This window comes from Rhyacophila brunnea, unplaced genomic scaffold, assembly GCF_057557595.1.
Source record: "Rhyacophila brunnea isolate RB1 unplaced genomic scaffold, BYU_Rbru_1.0 scaffold_1, whole genome shotgun sequence".
NCBI classification, from domain to species: Eukaryota; Metazoa; Arthropoda; class Insecta; order Trichoptera; family Rhyacophilidae; genus Rhyacophila; species Rhyacophila brunnea.
The window spans coordinates 28924688-28948822 of NW_028232751.1; the positions used below are offsets into that span (position 1 = coordinate 28924688).

The window sequence follows — 24135 nt, forward strand, 5'->3', positions numbered from 1 at the left end:
GCGGCGGGATTTGACAGCGGATCGTCTATTTCAAACGGACGCAAAGGTCATACTGAAGCAGCCATCGAGCCGGCTCATTACTCGTTCTGGAGAGGAAAGTCTACACTACACGCCATTGCTGCCATCTTTTGAGAAATAACATCTTCGTCGCCAAAAATGAATAAAGGTCTTTAATTCTTGGACAACCCTCGTATATATAAAATAAACTAATAGTTATATGTACCTACTCGTGTATACATTCGCTACACTTATATAATTTGTATTTTCCTCTGTCATAATAGTCAGACCCGAACGGTCCGGACATCGAAACCAAGATCGACGACATGCGACAATCAATCAGGCGAGCGGAGACGTCCAAAGTAAAAGCGGAGGCGCGCATCGAGTGCCTGAGAGCTGGAGGCGTCAGCGTAGATGAGCTGGTGCAGGAAGCCGAGTCCCTCTCAGTCCAAGACCTGCCTCGCAGCAGCAGTTCGCTGAGCGTCAGAACTGATGCATCAGGAATGGCGGTATAACAATTACATTAGCATTTTTTTCAATGGGTTTCGAATCCTGAATGAATCTTGAGGTTTCTCAATTTCTTAAAAGACTTTTGGGGTGGAAGTTTTATATATTAAATCAATCTATAGGGTTTTCAGTATCTATAGTTTATATCAACGATTTTTGGATATTTCTTTGTCTTTTTTTGTGTCATTGCCAAAACTGTGAACAGCCTACCAATCTTGTGCAATTCGTCCAGTAATCTCCATAATAATCTTAAGTCACCCTCGTTCCCAGTGTTAAAACCTATCAACTGTACTGTAGGTACGCATCCACCGCCAGATAACCGACGAACTTTTGATGCTCTCCGCCATGGTTTCCATTTAAAGGCTATAATTTGTCAATTCCAACACAGCACAGTCGACAATCCCTGTTGTGGTCGGATTTGTATTGTTATAGACTTCATGATTATATGACAACGTCAATTAATTAGTCAGTTTTATGTGATATGTAACATTTTTATTACCACGTTTTTATTAGCTCGTATTCGTACTCGTATTCAGTCCTAGCAACTAAATTATTAATATATACGTTCATTACTATGGATATCAACATGAAATGTCAAAATGACATTTCAGTATTCTATATTATTTAGAATCACTTGGCATATTTAACTCAAAAACGACAAAAATGCAAAATGTGAGTTATGATTCTAAGCGACTCATTTATTCAGTATTTCTATCAATTACATAAAAAAGTATTTATTAATACATAGGATATTGTCAAGTTTATATGATTCAACAGAAAAATTAAAAACAGGGTAAGTATATAAAAAGTTCTTTTTATCTTGTAATTATTATCATTCTTATCTTGAGTCGCTAGTAAACTACCTACGGCTATATGATTGAATGAATATTACAACCCTTTATTTTTACAGGATCAACCGAGTTCGGATTCATTCTACGACAGCGATAATGCTGAAGTTGAGAATCCTCCAGCGGTTATTGAAGAAGAACCACAAGATACTGAAATGGATGGTAAGACAAAAAAATATTATATTTATTACAATGGCTAATGTGTTAAGAAAAAATCTTTTTTCACGCATTATAGTGATTCCTGTAAAAGTGTAACACAAAAGCATTATCAAAAATGAACGACTCTCGAAGTTCGACGAGTAATTTCGAACATTTCACCATGCAAAATAATGTTCTGTTTTGAGTTGGCGGCGTTGGAGTTCATCGGCGTAATTATGACGAAATCAACCGCACAATGATAGAAAGAAAACGGATGAATTCATTTCTTAAGAACAAGACATCCCACCTCTATCACGTGTGGTCGCCACACACACATGCGCGCGTTTTTCTATTATATTACTTTTAGGTACCTATGCATATAACTCTTTTCATAACGATGTAGATCACTATTTGGATATTATTCACGAGGCCAACTTTGCGACATTCGAGAAATTTACAGCGTCGTATAGGGAGCGGCATAGTCCTGACTCTTCTGTAGACTCATCCATTTCAATTCATGACACTCAGTATGCTGGTACACAAAGCGCTTAACGTCAGCGGACAGCAGAGCCAGTCCATAAAACAAAAAAAATCTTTCTTAACTGTCTTCTTTAAGCACTACGGTGCATGGTTGCAGCATCAGTCCCGTGCGGCTCTGTCTCGGAACGGAATGAGCACTTAAAATAACTTCTTTCAGACACGTTTAAAGCGTCATGGAAAGCGACCGTGCATATCCACGGTTGTGCATATATGACGGGTGGTGGTGTGAACTTTAACAGTTTTATAGTACCTACAACATTTTTCAGCTATGTTGGAGACAGAGAGGCGGCGTATAGAGCAACTGACAGCTGGCTGGGATGATCCAACGCGGGTGGATTGGGGAGCCCAATTTGAAGATGGTGCTCAGCCTGCATCAGCCCCTGCGGATGCGACTGATACCACACCTACATATAAATGCACCGCCCTATATTCTTACACAGTAAGTAAAACCCCCATTTTATTAAAATTATTTATAATAATCTAGAATAAAAGTAGACGACCATTCAGTTACATCCCGAAACAAAGTGCTTCACGTATGCAGGACTGTGGCATCCCCTATTTTTGTATTTTGAAAAAAATGGTCTGCGTCGTGGGCTCGAATCCCGTGTTGTTTTATTTAGTGTGGATTCAGATCATAAGTTGATCGAATTGACGAGAACAGTATTCATAATCAACTCTTCTTCGGAAGGCGGCCAAGATCCAGAAAGTATTATCCAATAGTGAAGGTGTAAGTAGTATTACGAAGGTATAAATTTATCACAGGTATCTACGATTTTTTATTATTTATTTTCAACTATCGGAAGTGGAAAATAAAAGGAAATTCTATAAACCTCTGACTTACTTGCATAGTATGTAGGTATGTTCAGTTTATTTTAATTGTTGTTTTTGTATTGCAACACACGATTTTTTCTTATTTCTCAAAACGCGGTCCTAATAATTTTCCTACAAATTGAAGATAATATTATTATCAAACCAATAATTTCATATGTACTAATTATTATAGTTGTCATTAGTTTCCCGAGTTGTAATTTTAATATTTACGGATGAAAGAATATATTATTTTTGACAATTCTATTAAATAAATAAAAGACAACCAAATTACTCCGCACAACTATACTTCTTAAGTGCCTAAATGAAGGTATTGAACATGTCGATGAACAAATTATTTGAAAAAGACTGAAATCGTACGTTTATATAATACCTACGTTTACTTACAAGTTTGATTATGTCTAGTATCGTGTCTTTGCTACATACTGAACTTGTGGAGTTTTGAAGTCTCTTTCGTATGAAGTTTGGCAGGCATCAACGTACCACCTTTAAAACTCCTGGATGAAGAAATGGGATTGTGCGTTTATGAAACCATGTTCTTAAAATCTTCGGTGATGATTCTTGCATGTAAAATAATTTATAAAAGATAATATTTTTTTCACCACCCATGACGTGTTCAAAATACCCTGGCTTCCTGAGCTTTATTGTGTATAATAGATACTTATACATAGTTGTAGTTTTTCACTATCTTTAACAGACACATTAAAGTCGTAAACTCACTAGTTATTGGTGTGTTAATTAGGCACAAAACCCTGATGAGCTGAGTATTATTGAAAGCGAACAGCTTGAGGTGATAGGGGAGGGGGATGGAGACGGATGGTTAAGAGCTCGCAACTACAGGGGAGAAGAAGGCTTTGTTCCTCACAACTATCTGGACGTTGAACGAGATGAACAGGTATATGAATCAACAGTAACATATATAATTTTAGATTCTACTTCCATAAACATAGTGCCTAGATTTTGTTTAGTTATAATAATATTATTACCTACCGTTCCATGATCAAGAATTGTAATTATATACATAATAAATATATTTTTCATTAAGTATGTACGAACCCTGATAAAAAAACAGTTTATTTAAATAGTATTTGTATATAAAAAAAAAACAGTTTAAAATATGTACGGAATATCGCGTACTCAAACAATTGACCGCCGCGGACAACAAAATTCATGAGCATAAAAAAAAACTATCACTTACCTTACTCTTTGTACTCACAATAACAAACGCAGAGTCAAATCACTATAGTGTCTCATTTACGTAAGTATTTGAATAAGTTTAAGAAAACTTAATTAACTACCCATACAAGTGAATTTTTATTTTTATCAATTCCTGAATAATGCAGAAACTAAAAAAGTAAATAAATCGTGGATATATAATTTTATTTTTCGTTTACGATCAATTTTATTGCTTTGTTGTCCACGACTGTCAATTTGACATGAACCGAAAAATCGTACCATTACGTGTAAATAAAAATGTTCGACGCATATGGAATCCATTTTTTGCATTTAAAAATATATATAATCAAATGTGCAAAAGGATGCTTCAAGTGAATAAAAATAAGTGTTTACGTTTACAAAAAATAGTACATTTTTAACTTCCGATAATATCGTCTTGTGTAAGCATTAATTATTGCTAAAAAAATATCAAATATTTTTATTCCCTTGGCACAATAATATTGTAATATTTCATACTAGAAAGATAGAATACTAAGTTAATACTCGAAAAAAATTGCATGGAAATACTAAAATTTAGCATGATATTAAAATGAATTAATTACCTAAAACAACCTAACAAAATAATTCAAATAACACTGAATATCGATACTCTGTATGTGATGGCGTCGATCGAATCAGTGTTTATGACTTATTGGATATATAGGTATTATTTGAAATAAAACTCGTGGTCCACCTATATGTGAGCTTGATTGGATCCTTCCTAATTATTATTAAGTAAACACAATCAGTGGCGGTTTTAGTGTACTTGAGGACCGGTGAGCTCATAAGTTCTGAGGCAAATTGCGAAAAAAATTCTGTGCGATAAACCGCTATTGGGTGGTATAACTATAGTACTTAATAGTTTTTTTCTATATACATTATTATGCAAATGCATTTTTTCATTTATGATTGTTGCCTAGGCGAAAAAAACACAGAAAACAGTGTGACGACGGCAGTTACGTCCCTAGACAAAATGCCGCACCCGGGGAACGCCAAAACGTCGCCCCATTTTTTATACAGTATTTTGTATCATCCGTGTACGGTGTCGTTTCTCGTCACAATGGACATCGGAAGTAAAATAGACATCGCGAACTCGGCAACGAAATTACAGTCCTGTTAAACCTTTCATGTTTAATACATTTTGTTTCCAATCAGTGAGCTGATTTTTTTAATGGAACGATATTTTCGTTATTACTAAGTTTAGATAGCTATTTCTATATATACCAAATGATTCTCCTCGATTTTCCGCCCTTCAAGTAACTGACGCCCCCAAGCGACACTCAATCTGCCTACCCCCACGGGACGTCATTGGACGACGGCTGAGGCGTCAGTTTTGCGAATGAAACTATCACACAAGCATTTTTACTTACACAATGTAAACTAATAGTGCGGGGCACGCGAAGTTCGGTGATATAGCATGATATTTGCCGTCGATATACTTTCCGGAATAATTACTACAAATATTTCAACAAAATAAGACGGCTGACATTGCTACTGAAATGGGGAGTCCGGTGGGCTTCGAGCGTACGCCGATCAATGACATTAATATGTCATTGACGCCGATATAACCACAAGACGTCGTTGCTCCCATCATTTCCCGCCAACTGTCACCCACTCTTCTTACATGGAAGTATATATGTGGAGGTTGGCGGTGCTAAACACGACGGCCAGACGTTTCAGTTGGCGGGTAGCGTAAAACCCAAGGTCAAAGTCAAGCAAATTTCACACCGTCGTCTCGCTGCCTTCAGTAGGCTCTCTGCCTCTGATGAAGGAAACGCCTCATCTGCTTCATGTAAAACCGCCACTGATCTCAAATTATTACTCGTATTCAGTTATGTGAGCTTGTTATTCATATTACCCCCTTTTGTCCATCGCTATTCCTTACAGTCTGTAACTGTTTTACCTATTAGAATTTCCCTCACCATTTTACTTTTACAGGAGAATGAATCCACACCTCAAACAAATAATCAGGTCGGTGTTATTTAGATACTTTCTTACTGCCTGCTTTTTCGTTGGATAGAATATTATATTTTTATAAACAAATTATTGTTGTGACTATGGTACATACGAATGATTTAGGTAGGTACATTGAATCACCATCGATTTCTACTTCTAATCCACAAAGTACCGAAAAATACATTGTTTTAAAACGTATACTACTGTCGCCGTAGAATGTTTTTCAGTGTTTTATTAATAATATTAAATCAATGCATTACGTGTGAAATCGTCGAATAATCATTTTTCATCAAAAAATAACTGCACTTTCGTTTAAAAAATGTTAGATTATTGTTGTAATTTATAGTTGTAAAATAATATTAACAAAGATTTTGTAGAAAAGTGAATGTGAAAGACAATAATAATCTGTTTTTATGTAGGTACTTACCTGCAGTGTTATTTTTGTGTTACAATAAAATAGTCGATAAAAACCTTATTTTACAACTTAGTTTAGAACCATTATATAAATATCATTATAGGTATTGAGTATAATTTTTAATATACATAAAATTCATTTATTTATCTTGAATCATCTACGAATAAATTTTTCAAAATTTTCTGTACGACGTCTTAAACATAACATTTATAACTATGATATGTAATAAAATTGAAATTAAAAGTTTTTATAATATCATAAAGCCATCCCTAACAAACTTCTACATTACCACGTTATATTTCTCTACTCCCCCTGGTCAATAATTTTCACAATTAAATTTAAATATTGAATACCATAGGTACTTTGTTTAATGATACATGTTTTAAGCGATGCCTCTCAAAATAATATAAAGACAGTATGAATATAAAACAACATAAAGTCGCAAATGGCGAAAGCTGTCTCTATTCAATTCATTGTACAGCACTCGAAAATTTTCACCAAATTATGAAGAAAAAAAAAAGGAAACATACTATATTTTTGTTTAGTAACTCCAACTGCCACCGCTTGGATCTTTTGGCAGCCATTTTCAGCTATACAATTAGATAAATAATTATTTTATTTATTATCGATAAAAATACAAAAAAATAGTGTGGAATATAGTTTTAATATTTACCCTTAAAACTAGGTAATTTCACTGTAATGGTGTTACCAATTATTCTTGGTAGAATACAATAAATAATGCTTATTCTAAATAAATTCATTATAAAATAATCTTAAATAAGCATTATATTATAATATTGCGTTTATTTTATTTAATTTTATGTAATTTCTATTAAATTATGCACAAACGTAAAGAGATGCCTGCATGAACTATTATTATGCATGTGATTTATTTTTTGACTCCAGCACTTACAAAATATAACGTATTTTTATTTTTGTTGTAAAATGTATGTTCTATAATTGACACACGTTAAAGGTTAAACTTATTAAAGGTACATAATTCTGAAAACACTCATGAGAAAATATAACCAATACAAAAAAATCTTTTTCAAAAAAAGATTTTTTCTATTGGCTATATTTTGTCATGAGTATTTTCAGAATTATGTATGTTCAATAATTAGAATAGTACATTCTTAAATCTTGTGAATTATTCGTTGAATAAAAGAAATAGTTAATTAAACTTTTATTAATATATACCACCACAGTAGGTTGATATCAAATCTCACTGCCTTAATTAATAATTATTTCACCAGCTTAACAAGATAATGGTAATATTCATAATTAACCGTAAAAAGAAACATAATAATAACGACTTCATATTATTATTATCTCACTTTTTTTATATTTTGACATATTTGATTAGCAACCACTGCGTACTTCCATCGTTTCATCAAAATGATACTTTGATTATTTCACGCTTTCTGATTATAATAAATTAAAGCATGTTTTTTCTTCTCAACAAACAACATTATTATGAATAACATTTTTAGATTTTCTTCATATCTTTAAAATTACCATTTATTTACAATTAATTTTTGTTGGCATTAGATCATTTTTGGCCAAATCCCAAACAGTGTTGACTGTTAAAAAAATGTTAAATATTAAATTGGTAGTAGGAAATATAAGAACCATTTATAAAGTACAAATTTAAAAAGCTAGTTATTATAAATATCAGTTCGTTACAAATCTAGCTTGGAAGATACACATTTTCATCAAGACAATGAGAAAAACGAATATTATATTATAATATAGCTCTTTAAATTCTATGTTCGAAGTATCGAAGGTACAGACAAAATCACTACACACATACGTGAATTTACAGTGTCAAACAATATGTTATTAAAATACCGTAATGTAGCATTGATACTGTTTAGGATTCATAAAATAACTATGCTAATTACGTAGGTACATAAAACATCCGGGAGGGTTAAAAGAATATTTTTAAAAATGTTTCAATTGAGAACATCTCACGATGCTGCTAGGTAATAAATAACATGATACAAATAATATAATACAATATTACGTCGTTATGTAATAATAATATACAATGTATATTACAATATAAGTAATATTTTGATTAATTACAGTACGCGATACCTACATAATTAATTAATACGTATAGGCTGGTACGTCATTAATCATTATTATCAACTTAAAAATAACAGATTTTCGCAACAACATCTGTGTAGTTCATTGATATTTTAATCTGATATAAAAGTGATTAAACAAAAAGTAAATATTATGATTTAGTAATAAACTAGGTAAATTACAAGAAATAGCATAACACGACTTACATACGTTACATCACCCACACTGAATCATAAGAGAATAGCGCAAGAGTAATTTTGCGACATTACCCACGTTACATGTAAATTGTACGTATTACATTTCACCGTAGCACAGTTCGCCGTGAGCTTCCTTATCGGAAAGAGATGACCATTTATAATATACGGTCATCGCTGATTTTGGCAAAATTCATGAATTCAAGAATGAAAACATAACCTAATCTAACCGAACCTAACCTAACAAATAATCCAGTATATCGGCTATTTTACTATTAAGTAAACCGACAAGAACCGTGTTTTGTATAGACTTGAATTTTATCTCAGTAGGTACTATACGGCCCAAAGAGGTTGGACAGTCTTTAATATACGACCATATATTTCCGATACAACATTTCACGGTGAAGTGTGATACGGCGAACTGCATACGTACAAATTTCCGGACATGATTTCCCCCGGTCCAGTGTCTCCCGTTATGTAAACGTGTGGCACGTAGGTATATGGCTCTTGTAGCGCCGCTACATGGTTTGGCAAGGTTATCCAAGACGGTGGAGTCCGTTGAATATTACACGGCTATTATGGAGAGTGGGGATCATAGTGATTCAAGTACTCCATTGGTTGAAAATTCATTCCTCACCCTCTCGAACAAAATCTCTTACGCGGTATTGGGTGAGAGGAAAATGTAGGGTAGGTATTCATACACCGCATATAGTAAGTATCAATTTTAAGATTCCAAATTCCTGTTTTACCCACTCTGGTGTAAAACACATATTGTCATGTTTCACTAATTAAACGAAATACTACTTTGTTCATCTAGGTTAGTTATCTACCGACTTGTATTGTTTTTAATTTCCAGTATTGCTAGTAGGTACTTAGTAGGTAATAAAATAATGTTGTTCTTAGAATTGAGTTCATGAAAGAGTGGATTTTTTTATAATGGTGTACCTCAGTAGTTTGTGTTATTTAAAAATGTGGTGTTTGAATTGACTGCAAAGGCGGCGTCCACGCCTGGATTGGTAACACAGATTTCCTTCTCGTCCGTCGACTACACGGTGGACGGAGAAGACGGAGACACCGTTCAGTCGCCAGACCAAATCTCGGTTATTTCGGCGCCAATCACCACTAAGCCCACCAGCGCCGCGCAGCCAACTCTCCCGGTCAACGGAGACACGCCTGCATCGCTGTATTGCTGCGCTCTCTACGACTATGATGCCACCGCTTCTGATGAACTTACTTTTGAAGAGGGGCAGGTAATTAAAGTCATAATATCATAACTAAATAATTGGAAATCATGAAATTTACCCTACCTACTATTATTGTTAGTAAAATCCAGTGCTTTCTAAACGATGTAGGGTTCGTGAAGCTCAGTCCAGAGATCCATGATATATTTCAGTATTTGGAAAATTTACTAACATATTATTTTATAAATAATCACATTTTTTTATTAGAAATTCCCCTCAATTTGTAATTAATATATTTGAATTGGCATATCACAATGAATAGCTTCCGGTGTTTTGAATCTTGTAGAAAGTACATAATTATAGAAAATGTGTGTGTCAATATTAATGTCAGTATTTTTAGTTATCAAGATATATAAAAATCATATCAAGTACATATGGGGGAGAGTTTAATATTACCCCTCTCCCTGAATGATATTATAGATAGGTCCTAATTCTCAAAAATATGAGTGCAGTGTTCTCTTTTCGTAGATCTAGGAGTAGAAAGCCGTATCTATTTTTTAATTTTAATAATTATTAATAGTAATTTAAGTTGTAATGTCATTCTCAATACGAATTTTAAATTTCCCAGTTATTTAGAACAGATTTTACAATTGTTATTAAAACCATACATTTTGTTGGCAGGTCTTGAGAATTATAAATAAATGTGCGCACGACGTAGACGATGGGTGGTGGTACGGGGAGCTGGATGGAGCCAGAGGCAACTTCCCCTCATTAGTCGTCGAAGAATGTGATGAGGTAAGATTATTTTACATCGGGACCATGTATTTTTATCCATTATTATTATATCAACCTTAAATGTTAATATTATGCCAACGAATACTATACAATACATAGTACCTATCCTATTCACATTCTAGTATTCTAGGCAGGTAAGTCATTACATTCTTATAATCTTCGATTTACCTTTGAGTCATCCATCAATGGGGAAGAAAAAGATCTAGAATAAGAAATAGGTATCCATTCAACATTAGTCAATGCGCGTCCCATTTTTATGACATGTATTCATTCAACTTATGTGTCACCCACCAAAGCCCTTCTTCAGTGCCTACAACATGGCCCCCACAACCTAAAACGGGCCCTCGGCCAGGATCTTTGGCGCCCCCCCCCCCTACATATTGCTAAGTTTAATGGCATGTGTGACGCACAACAGAAGCGTTTTCAAAACGTAGTTTTAATAAATCTACTTGAATTATGGAATTGTCGAGTATCAACATAAAACACTCAAATTGCTTCTGCAAATTGCAAAATGTCCCTTTCGTGAAATAGCGCCGTAAGTGACTTTTTTTACTATTAGAGCAAATTTATGATGTGTGTTTATCTCGACAACAACGACAAGCATTATCCTATTCTAACCGTTCTTCACACTGAAACATGAGGCATTTTCATAGGAAAACCATAGTGCCATTTCAAACAGTTTACGCCAAAGAACCCAACATTGTAACAAAAATAAATCTGCAAACAATATTAATGTTTACTATTATATTAGCACCTAAGCGTAGCATAGATGCTATGAAGTTTCACTTCTACCGTGCTTACGATGAGCAGATATTTTTTTATTACGAGAAATGGTTGTCAACCACTTCTCCACCGGATTCTTGCTCTGGATGAAACAACATATGAAAAAAACTACATATGAATTTGACATACGCGGGATTCGAACCCGCTACCCATGAATTCAGAGACGGACGTTCTCCCATTACTCTGAAATGGAACTCCATGACAACTGAATGATACTGTAGATAAGTAAAAAATAATCTATGTTATACTTGGGAAACTCGCTATGCAGACGTCCCTACGGCAAGGTATTGTAACAATATTAAAACGATATTATTTTTAACTATTTTTTTTATTCAACGAATAATTCACAAGATTTAAGAATGTAACATTATTTTTGTTGAACATACATAATTTTGAAAACACTTTTGAGAAAATAAATACTTAACCAATAGAAAAAATCTTTTTTGAAAAAGTACGACACCCGCAGGATCAAACCTGCGTCTCTCAGAATTGGGTCAAATCTCTGGATCTCAGGATCGAATCTGCGTATTATCTACGAATTCGATATTATTTTTCATGAAGCTGATAATCTATAGCTAACTAACCTGACCATTACTGACCTACGGGTCAGAATATTTGACTCCAAGGCTGATGAGCGTGCGCTCGATAGGTATCCTCGAGAGGAAGATACCACGTAGAATATAATGGACCCATACTAGAATGAGAAGAATAGCGCATTCGGCATAACCTGAGTTTTCTACAACATATTCCAAGAAGAATTCTATCTTCGCAATCGTTAAGCTTTGTAGGCCTCGATGGGCGGGCCATGTAGCAAGAATTGGCAGTGCTCAACCGCCGAGGGTAATCTAAACCGGAAATTCGAAGGTCGATTAGCAGGCCGAAACTCCGGTGGTTAGACGATGTTAACGGAGATGATAGAGTGGCCGACGCGGACACCTGGAGGACACTGGTCCAAAATAGGAAGAGATTGAGGAAGTTCTTAGAGGAGGCTAGGAGCCTTTCTGGGTTGTTGGAGCACTTATAATGATGTCTCTTAAAATTCAATTTCATTATGTCTTCAGAACGGTGATCCATTGACTGGAGATGAAGATTGGACTCCTCCTAGCTCCGCACCCCCGGTCTTCACTCCTCCAGGATTCCTGTTGGCGCCAGCTGAAGTTATAGTCACGCAACCCACTCCAAGTATCGATCAGCCGCCCGATGTCAATGGAAGTGAGTATAAAATGAATATGCAAACACGTGAAAACTTATACTCTTGCACTCTGAGAATCGTTTATGTTTTACTCTTAACGACAAAAATTAATTTTTCATCAAACATTCATACAACTCTGCAAAGTATTTCATTTCTTTGTTTATTTATCCACATATTCAACACCTTAAAAGTCATAATATAAACACATTGACAATTAATACGTACTCTCAGAAAACTACATTTAATACAGTGTACACATCATACATTATTGTTTAGATTATTACCTAATAGATACTTAATATTTTTTAAGTTTTTAATGTGGCTTCCTCTTGCGCGCTGAAAAAATGATTATCTAAAATTTATTATTATATTATGATCTTCTTCGTCGTATCGGGTATTCAATAGGTACAATGTGTCGTTCCAGAAGTTGGCGAAGGCAACACCATTTTCCTCGACTTGTAGTATCTCGTCGAAATTGCAGAAACATGTATAATAATTAATTAATAAGTTTAGGAAACACTTAACTTGACTGTTTTCATGTAGGTACTATCGCATAAATTTGATAAAAATGTTAATTATGGTACTTAAATTATTCTTGTATGTGCGATTATTTTTTTAGCATATTGGTAATTATTTATAAATATATTAATTTGATTGAAAATAGTCTTCATAGTACCTACTTTTGTTATGGCAATAAAATAGCGTTTCGCGTTATTATTTTGATACATATTTCATAATGTTTTATATGGGTTAACTTAATTCATAGATACTTAACATTAGTTGTATTTTTTTCAGTACCTAGGTACCTACCACAGAAGAGATAAATATGATATAAATGCGAAACCCAGACGCCATAGACCAAGACTTTAAACACAATTTTGATTTAATTGTCAGGCAATTAGACGGAAGAAATACAAAGCATCCGGAATGTCCTCAAATATTACCAATATTAAATACACGTTTCATTACATAACAAACTTTAATGCATATTATGATACAGATGTAACTATTGAAAATAACATATTCTCTGACACGTGTTTAAGTTTATTCCATATTTATCCGCACTCGAGAATTGAATTAAGTCAGAAGGTAACATAATATCATATTGTAGGTAATAAATATACTGTGGCAGCCAGCGCTTGAAATAGGAAAAAAACGAATCGGGGAGTATTTACATATTTATCTGTTATGTATAAAGTGTGTTAGACTGTTTGTTATATGGCCTATATATTGTATCAGACGGTCAAATTATGTTTTCCACGAGACAGAGCTGTTCTCCGGTGTGTTGCCATCCATTTCGAGACCCGGTGGCAGCCTTAAACGATAAGTTGGAGGCTCCGGAAGAAAATTAATTCTAAAGCCTAATGATGAATATGGCTGATTCGGGCTCTGGGGTCCTGAGCCAATAATGCCGAAAATGGTAAATCCGGTCATTTATTCACTGATTTCCAGGGACTTTTGAGACTCTTATGATTTTTAAGCAGATGCCATCCCGCGCCTTTGTGATGAACCGGCACCGGGGCGGAAATACTATTTAATCTACAATCGTGAAATCTATCCTTGAGTGACTCTAGAAAGATGCATTGTACCGTAATACAACATCTTGGTTCATAATATTATAATGTTGGCCTCATAGAGGTATTAAAGAGGGGCAAGGAATCGGTTATCTCATACAACTGAATGAAGCAGGCCAACAATAATAGCCGACAACTTATGAGAAATAGCGACGCGATAAAAAAAATGCAGGGCATCACTGAGAATTTACTTTGGTCATTATAACGTAGCCATATAATATAATGTTAACGTGAAAATTTTGCCGCAAATTGATTACCAGCCTGCCTCACCATACTTTTTCACCATACTTGCCTGCTTTACCATACTTTCATATAACCTGCCGCCCCTAGGTTGGCCTTCACAATGGTCCAAGAGCGTGGCGCTTATCATTGTGAAGTGCGACAACGCCTTGGATGGCAAATGTTTGCCGTCTATCGAGTATCGAAAGGCGCTAATATTTTCCTGACTTGGGCCATTATGAAGGGGACGATAAGAAATAATCTGTCAAATTTAATGTATTGAATGCTTTATTATGTTTACGTTTTTCACATGTATTAAAAGACATTTACACAAGCCATTATATTCGATTCACGGCAAATTGACCGATTATAACATATTACTTTAATCTCAGGTTTCTTTTACCATTTCTTTGTTTACTTTATGTTTGAGGCATTATTTAAATGAAATTATTTGAATTGTTGTTTTATAATGTAATGGTGTATGTAAAGCCGTGTACTCATTAACGAGCCGTAACTGTAATCAACTGCGCTCGGCTATTAGGCTCGCGAACTAATTATTTCGCATCCATACTGGTTACTGTATCTGCAATGGTCACAGTTACGGCTCGCTAAGGAGTACTCGGTATAACAGTTTTTTAATAAGCTTGTGAAACTAACCGCGCGAGCAATTGTACAGATGTGCGAATTACGTTACGCAATACAACAATGAGAATGCTATTATTGTTTGAATATATTTATACAAGTAAAGTTTAGCTGAATTTTAAACGTTCATTTGATTCGCGGTGGTGTTGCGATGCTCGGCGCTCGTGTAAGCTCGTGTAAGCTCGTGTACAGAGGCGAAACATCTTGCGTTTAGCAGCGCAGAGGAAGTCACAACAAATATACCTAACTTGTTTTGCACAATTGAATTACCTAATCGTTCTATGTGTGTTTTTTTCTTACTAGTTATAGAAACCAAAAAGAAAACGAAAGAGCCAGGGGAGCCTGAAAATGCACCACCCCCACCCCCACCATTGTCACAGGACCAGGACGCCAATGGATTTAATTTAGAACTTAGTCAAAACCAACAGGAGCAGTATGGGTCACAGTTCCAATCAAAAAACTCCAAAATCCCGCAGGTAGCTGTCAAAGGTGAGAAAAAATGATGATACATTGATTCACACTAGATAATGAGGTGTTGAAATTGAATATGACAGACATTTAAAGCAAAGATGAAGTATTTCGTACCACACGTTAGCAAAATTTTGGATTTTGCGTAGGTGCGTATCGATAATGTTGCAATGAAAGCTGAAAATGTAACGAGATCCGTACCCTGAAAGTCTGAGAACCCAATAATTATTTTGGAACCAGAACCAGATCCCTTGATGACGAATTGGAACCCCTTTAAAATAACAAGGTTCCAGAGGTTTCATTATTCTTTTATTTTTGGCCCATACTGGAGAGAGTTATTTAAAAAGCATATAAGTATACATTTCGACGTAATGATTTAAAAAACTTTTTTTTTTTAATATGGTTGACAACTTAGAAAGTATGGTAAATATTTCCTAGAAAATAATATTTTAACTTATTAGATTGAAATAAAATATCCATATTATACGTACATAATATAGTTTGATAAATAGGTAGATACATGACCCCCACATCCTGAAGTGGGCCCCCAGGCTAGGATATTTGGCGGGCCCCCTACCTATCGCTAAAGATAAAGGCAGTGTGACACAATAGCGTTTTTCAAATGATATTCGCGGTAAAATTAATGTGTAGGTATGTTTAGTGTTTTTTTTGCATATTTTAATACTTACATCTATTTGAATTATGGAGTTGCCGAGTATCGATATGCAATTAAAATTTGTATCGTATAACCACACAATTTTAAATAATAACATTATTGAAGAAAAATAGCGCCTATAGACTTTTTTTTACTGTTTAAGAGAATTTGTGATGTGTGTTTATATAACTTGTCTGGTCGACTCGCCACGCCGGGCCCTTCCTGAGCTCGGGCCCCCAGGCTAGAGCCCTGCCAGCCCCCCCCCCCCCCCCATTTGTGGGGGCTATGGGTAGATAGATGAATGAGTATTTAGGTTTTTAGAGCTGAAATATAGCGTGCAATAATGTTTACAAAAAAATACCCCTAAAATATTACAATATAACTAATATATATATACAATTATTTTTATAATGCTTTTTTATGATTTTTTTTATTTTAATTATTATTTTCTATAAATTTTTATTTATCTAGGCCTACTCACTAAATTTATCCAAGGAGAGAAGCTTCTTTCTGTCAGTAATGTTAAAAGAAATTTTAAATTTACAATGGTGAAAAATAATTTTGAACTGGATTTTTAACAATACTGTTGAGCGAGGACCACGAGAAGGTAGAAGCCAATCACCTTACCGGGAAAATGATTTGGATTGGATAATTAGATTGAGAGAAACCACGTTAGTACCTACATAATAATATGTATCTATATTATGCCTAATACTTTACTTGCATATATCTTTATATTACAATAATAATGAAATGAAACACGTTTATATAAAAAATATATAACAACATATTTTAATTTTCTTATAAGAGCTTCCTTTCATCATTGTCTGCTAATTCTGATACTCTGCATACACGGGTTTTTGTTTCTGTGCCTGACTGATAATGGCGATTCTAATGATGATTTTTAGAGCATTCAATTAACTGTTTAAATCCAGCGGAATACGCCGCCCACTATTTTCAATATAATCCCTAAATGCATTAAGTGTTTTTGTTTGTACAATTTGTATCATGCAAAATTTCCAAATCGTATAGAAAAAAAGTGTGGGAACACCGACCCCACTACACCACTGGATATAATTAAACCAGTATTATTCTACCATTTACTCCAAATGGTTGTCTTTGAAATTTTTGGTTACGACGACATCTATCAATGAAAAGTTTAGTGGGTATAGGTCTACCGCTATAAGTTGTCCACTGAGTAATGGCATGACAATATGCTTACATGAGGAAGACCAGTCCATAGCTCTTTGGCACCCCTCCGTGCTCGCTGGCTAACACAAATCATAAGCTTAGTTCCAATTTTCAAAGTGGATAATTTATGTCGGTATATAATATATATATATAATATACAGTTGAGCTCGGTTATTACGATCACGGATATAGCGAGATCTCGGATGTAACGAGGAAACATTCGATCACATTTTAGTTTATGATTTTTTCCATACATTTATTCACTTTTATGCTCCTTATCTGATGCCAGGGTCTTTTATGACACTAGTTAAGTATCTAAGTACCTACCTAATTGGTTGTTTTGCCGACAATATTGAAAAAGTGTCCACGCATATGGTTGATATTCCATCTAAAAAATCCATGGTTTGTGAAGTCGGTAGGTACCTACCAGCGTTCATTACAATAAACAACTTCTTCTGTAGTTTATGAATGCCATGCTTGTTTCTCGAGAAAAATTCTAATATTTTTGTTTGAATTGCGACTTTTAGTGTTATGTGACCACTCATTTAAAAATACCTATTCTCTGATATAACGAGTAATGCTTATAACGAGCAAATTCAGTCGGTCCCATCTTCCTCGTAATAACCAAGTTCGACTCTATATTCAATATAATTATGATTCGTATGATTCTATAGCGCAACTTCTATATTGTCGCTGACATATCAGAGTGATGTATGTAGGTACCTACTATGTAGTGTGAACTGGGACTAAGGCATAGACATCTACCTACATGAAAGAGGTGGGAGGATTATACGTTCCCTATATAACCATGATGATAATGTCACCTACAATATAGGAGAAACACCAGCTATCTACATAGGTAATTAATTTGACATTAATATCAATTTGACTGACATTCTCAATTTTACTCTCCATGCATTTCACTAGTGGAAGATGTCCCTACAGTTATGGTTGAAGAAGAGGTAAATACTACATATTATTATATATCATAATAAATTGTATTTCTATCATATTCCCACTTGCTACAGTTTGAACAAAATTTTTATTTGTAATATCTCATTTTTATGTCGTCCTTGTTACATAAGGATGTCACTGAGAAAAAAATAAACAAATTTCACATTGAAATCTGTACAAAGAATCAATCATTGTAGATTTTATTATTTCAACCATTATTCTAAACAAATTTAAAAAAATAATGTTGCATCTTTCTTGCATCTGCAGGTGGCTGCATTTTATGGCTTAACAATAATTACATAAGTATTAGACATATTGGACACAATTATTAATCTTTAATTTAATGTTTATTCCTGTGTCAATGTGAAATTATGATCAGATCAAATTAGTAATAGGTCGGTACATGATGTAACCGTTATAAGTCGTACGTATAGGACTCGGCATCGTATACGTGTACTCCTATGCCAAGTTGGACTTGACATTGATACATATTCATAATATATATCAATCTATAAATATTCAGCACAGTGTTGAAAATACAAATAAATTATGCTATTGCCTTCGACTATCTAATTACACCTATGTATGTTAATTTTTTAAATTAATAAATGAGTCAGAAGAAAAAACAATATGCATTTATAGGATCAATCAATATGTTGAATCTTTATTTCAGGGAAAACCAAAAAAACAAACAAAGCAAAAGCCAAGCAAAGCAGCAGAACCAGATTTTGGATTAGGGGTTGCGCAAATAGTAATCACAGCTGCGACACCAATGATTGAAGAACCGGAACAAGCTTTCCCCACAGAAGAAGCTATTGAAGGAGAAGAGGAGGAAGGAGAAGGAACTGATCCACCAGAGGGAGCAGCACCTGTGATTGAGGAATCCGTCGCCGAAGAGCCTCAAGAAGATTTACGGGATTCTCCCGTTGACGAGCCTGTGGAGTCTCCGGAAGACAGTGGTCGACAATCTCCTCCCAAGCAAGTCCAAGGAGGTAGAGCAAGTATACCCGACGAATTGGAGCCTCACCAGCTTGCTAGACTGCAAGATCTCAAGGAATCAAATGCTTGAGTGATTTAAATTGTTATTTTTTTTCATCAATTTAGTTAATCTGATATTATTATAAAAAGTATAAAAATCATATAACATTGTATATTTAACCTCTTTTAGATGTTTATTTGAATGCAAGAAGTGAATGCGAACTTTATTGCTACAATAATAGCGTAAAGCAGTCATGGACAACCCGTGGCCCGCGGGCCAGGCCTGGCCCACAGTCTGTTTTTGTTGCCCCGTGTATGTTTGTGATTATAGAATTAACGTAAAATTTTCTTCAATAATATAAATTTAATATATTCGTTTTACTTTCAAATTTATATTGTTGATATTGCTATTATGCCCTCGCCTTGCCTCATTTTTGTGGCCCGTGGTAGTTTCGCAGTAATAATTCTGGCCCACAGACCAAAAAGGTTGCCCATGCCTGACGTAAAGTATACGTGAATATAAATTTCATGCATATTCTGTTTAATTATTTGTAAAAAATTTACTCAGAATTTTGAATATATTCTCAAAATCAAAGTATCTTTTTACGAATGATAATTTAATATCATATTGAATGGAAAATAAAACTATATCAGACCGATCGATCGATCGTAGCTTGACCATAGGGTGTCGATATGAAATGCATTAATTTAAATATATATTAATTATTATTATTATTGTTGATGGTTTGGTGGAATGTTGAAAACTAATATTGGTCTAGTTACCCTCACTTAACGATATACTGTGACATGTTCATTTATTTTTAAGGCTGTTACTAAGTGAAATTATTTTAAAGTATAAATCAATTCACTTAAATTTTTCAAGAAAATATAATTATAACTTATCGTTGAAAGACTTACTCTGAATAATAAATTATCAGCATAGTAAAATATTATTAATTAATTATTGTCTAGTCTTGCCTAAAATTAGTTTTTTCCACAATAGTTCAATATTTTTATGTGAATTTCGCATTAGGTAGGTATGTAATAAAAATGGATGAAAACAATATTAGGTATTCTTAGACACTGTAAAAAAAACCCACTTTTCTTATCTCGTGCTACCAATTTATATCCCACGATACTAGTATGATTCAAAACATATTCCTATAGAGGAATGTTTGGGTTTTTACAAGTGTTATTTTTGTCATCTGTGTTATTGGACATCTTTTTCATTTGTACTTTCTACCAGATTTTGATGTTATGAAATAGTAACTAATAGCATTTCAAGATACATAGATTATATGGTATGAATTTATTTATCAAGTAAATGTAGCACAAACCCACGGCATTATCAAATAAATTGATAACTTCTGCAGGAGAATAGTATTCATTTACCTACTCCAAAATTAAGTTTAACAATAAATTGAAAATAATTTTACTTGGATCTGACTGGTAGTGACATTTAGATCAGTGTTTTTAACCAATATGCCATGGCACTCGAGTGTCCTCCTAGTGTGACGTCAAATTTTCTTATGTTCTATAAAGACCATAATAACATACCATCAAACCTTTTGACAATTGGCAAATAGATATGCAGCTAACTGAGTATATTGTGTGACAGGTCATCTACACATATTAGGTACACAATCTGTAAACTGGCCGTTCTCATGTTTCGAGTGACATCAGCGATCGCTTCGTTCCAGTTTCTCCCATGCAACTGGGCTGTGCCCCGATCGACGGGTATGAGTATCACTTTGTTTATGAGTAGATTCATGTCTAATTATTATTATTATATGGATTCTTGGCATGCCATGGGAGTTTGGCAGAGGGTCAACTATGATGCTTTAGTCAAAGAATAAAAAAACACTGGTCTAGATGAATTTAGTTTGTCGTTAACATTAAAATACAAGAAGCTTTATAATGTAATATTCATGTACTTTCCTTAGTTGATTAACTTGTTTGGAAAGAACATAATAATAATAATAATTGTATCGCCATATTATAATGACTACACACATCATAATATCTGTTTATTTTATACCTAAAGTAATACATAATTGTGTTTGTTGATGCACAAATTAATTTTAAGATAATTAAATACAATTAAAAACAAGTCTTACTACATACTAATGTTTACAGTATTTCATTCATTCATTCATTAGCTCATTAAATAATGATTGAAAACTATTTCATCGGTATTAAACTATAAACTGGTGATGATTATTCTATTAAATCCTTCTGCTATTTATATGCATGCCCTACTGATCAGTATGAGGGGGTCATCCATATATGACGTCACACTCTAAGAGGGGGACGTTTTATAGAATGTGATGATTTGTAATCATAGAAAATGAGACATCACAAAACCAACAAAATAAAAAAAAATGAGAATCAAATATTCCGTGAGAACATTTTACTGAGATGTTTTTTAAACGAGTGGGAGGAAAGTTCAATAGTGTGTTGTAACATTAGACAGACAGCAAAAGATTTTGTGATGACAGGGGGAGGGGTCAAAAATACCGAAAATTATGAAACGTCATTTATGGACGATCCCTGACAGTGCCCATGTCAATGATTAACACTATTAAAATGGCTTAACTTGTCTGCTTGTTCAAAAAATATACTTCATATTAAAGTTATTCAAAATTTCATTATAAACTCATTCTATCTTGTTGCAAAATAAACCAATTGAAAAAGGGTAATAAAAGATGCTGAACTGAAGCTATTTTCTTTGTCTTAAAATGACTATTACATAATCATTAAAATATAACTTCATTAATTTTAGATCCCATTCCACGTTCGATGAAAATCCATCCAAGTATAATCTGACCATTTGTGCATATTACTTACAACCTTCAAACTAACGTGGTGGCTCAATCTAATTTAGTGGCAAAAAAATTGTGCCTCTTTTCCTATCGTGCCTATTTCTATCGTGCACCTACCAAACTATTATGCCTATGTACCTAACGCTAACAAGGTACCATTAACGAACACCTTGTGAAAGGAACTGTCATCAACTGACTTTCTATTGTTATACATCTACCAAATAAGTTAAGTGAACAAAGTACGCTGGAGTACATTTTACTATTATGATATTATGGTCCGATCTTTACTTTTTCTCTAAGGATAAAAAGCTCTATCAGGCGAATGAATTTTGTTAAGTGGTTTATAATAAAAGAGTATTCAAAATTTCTACAACATATAAATATAAAAATTTATATTTTGCTGATTATTTCATACTTTGAGTAGGTATGTGTTGGGACCAAGACTGAGGTTCAACAAAAATGTTAAATGACATGCTCTAACTATAGCTATTTGATTTTTTTTGTAAAATAATTTATCTATGTCGTCTACATATTATTACCATATCAAAATATAAGATGGGTGAGCCATTAAATTCATTTTAAATAGCAATTTATTACAAGATTACTTTAAGTTTAGTTTTGATAGAGTAGGCTTTACCTACAAAATATATTATTATTTTATTGTTTTTATTGCTGGAAGTCACCATACTTAAAATTAATAACACTGTAGACCTTTAGAATCACTCATTTACAGTTTTTGTCCATTACATTTAAATTGTCACAGTGAGTTTTCTTCTAAAATCTTTCTACCCTTCCTCTTCCCTCTTCCCTTCCTGTAAATATAAACATTGATTATTAAATTTACCAAAAGCTCAAACTGCGACATAAAATAAATGTTATTATTATTACATTCGTCCTAATAATTTTCGAGATTGACTTTATAATAAAGTACCTAAGTGTTACATTTTTTAAGAGTTTGATTTATTTAAATAAGTTAAATAATTATACATTTATACTCAGTGGTGGAACTACATGATGCAAGCCCCGCAATGCTAAAGAAATAGAGGTGAATTTTTAAATATATGTTATTCAAAAGTATTTATAAAAAATATATATAAGTAGGTAGCTAAGTAAATTATAGATACATTATCCTATCACAGCTTGGTGAAATATGTATTAACTGCTTCTAATGTTTGAGGCAAAACAGATTTTCTTTCCCAATAATTATTATTGTCATACGTTACAAATTATGCATCCAACACTTATTTTTTTTTTTGAGTTAAAGGGTTTTTTGCGGAGTTGAGCATAATTTAAAGTTCCGCCACTGATTACACTAGAATAACAGATAATGTATCATCAAAATCTCTAGTACTATATATTTATAGTGGTACTAATCTACCATATCAATGCCTCATTACTACAACTAGGTATGTTCGATTTTGACATTGTTAGGAAATTGATTAAAAATTGATGCAGTGTAAATAAATAACTAGGTTGATTTAGTTGTCACTTCATCGTGGTAATAGTCACGTATGTCAAAAAGTAAGCTACAACTAGATACTTATCTCAAAATATTATTGTTGTCAGTACCTAGTTGCAGAATTTAGAGAGCGTAGGTTATGAAGACATCTGCTTTATCAAAGCTTTATAAAATATAAATGATTCCAGTTGAGTAATATACTGATTACATTGTGTAGACTGTAGAGAAAGAAATAATATATTATGAGATTCAGTACCTAATAGTCTATTAAACAGAATTATATCAAGTTACCCAGTTGTAGTATCAAGGTAGCGATATAAGAGTGCCTCATGGAGCGAATGTATTCATATCCAAATTTTTTGGGAAGACCATATTGTATAGCAGTGTTTCCTAAGGTATAGTTAATAAACGTAACCCTGTAAGAGGTTTTTCAGATGAATTACGAATGTGTTATAACCGTTACCCCCTCGGTCTAATTCTTTGGTCTGAATTTCCT

The 24135-nt window shown here is 33.7% G+C and overlaps 1 protein-coding gene across 3 annotated transcripts in view; it reads left to right on the plus strand.

Moving 5' to 3' along the window:
• The window catches only part of nwk (FCH and double SH3 domains nervous wreck), a 66967-nt gene extending 47392 nt beyond the window's left edge, over positions 1-19575 (plus strand). For 2 of the 3 annotated variants that reach the window (XM_085942885.1, XM_085942891.1), the window contains exons 9-19: positions 282-506; positions 1415-1514; positions 2297-2469; positions 3601-3753; positions 6012-6044; positions 9722-9976; positions 10589-10702; positions 12547-12697; positions 15416-15601; positions 18354-18388; positions 19054-19575. In XM_085942885.1, coding sequence (XP_085799011.1) covers positions 282-506; positions 1415-1514; positions 2297-2469; positions 3601-3753; positions 6012-6044; positions 9722-9976; positions 10589-10702; positions 12547-12697; positions 15416-15601; positions 18354-18388; positions 19054-19449 — 1821 coding nt within the window. In that variant the 3' untranslated portion in view covers positions 19450-19575. The remainder of the gene's footprint in view (positions 1-281; positions 507-1414; positions 1515-2296; positions 2470-3600; positions 3754-6011; positions 6045-9721; positions 9977-10588; positions 10703-12546; positions 12698-15415; positions 15602-18353; positions 18389-19053) is intronic. The other variant, XM_085942898.1, reaches the window with a different exon arrangement.
• The last annotated feature ends 4560 nt before the right edge of the window (positions 19576-24135 follow it).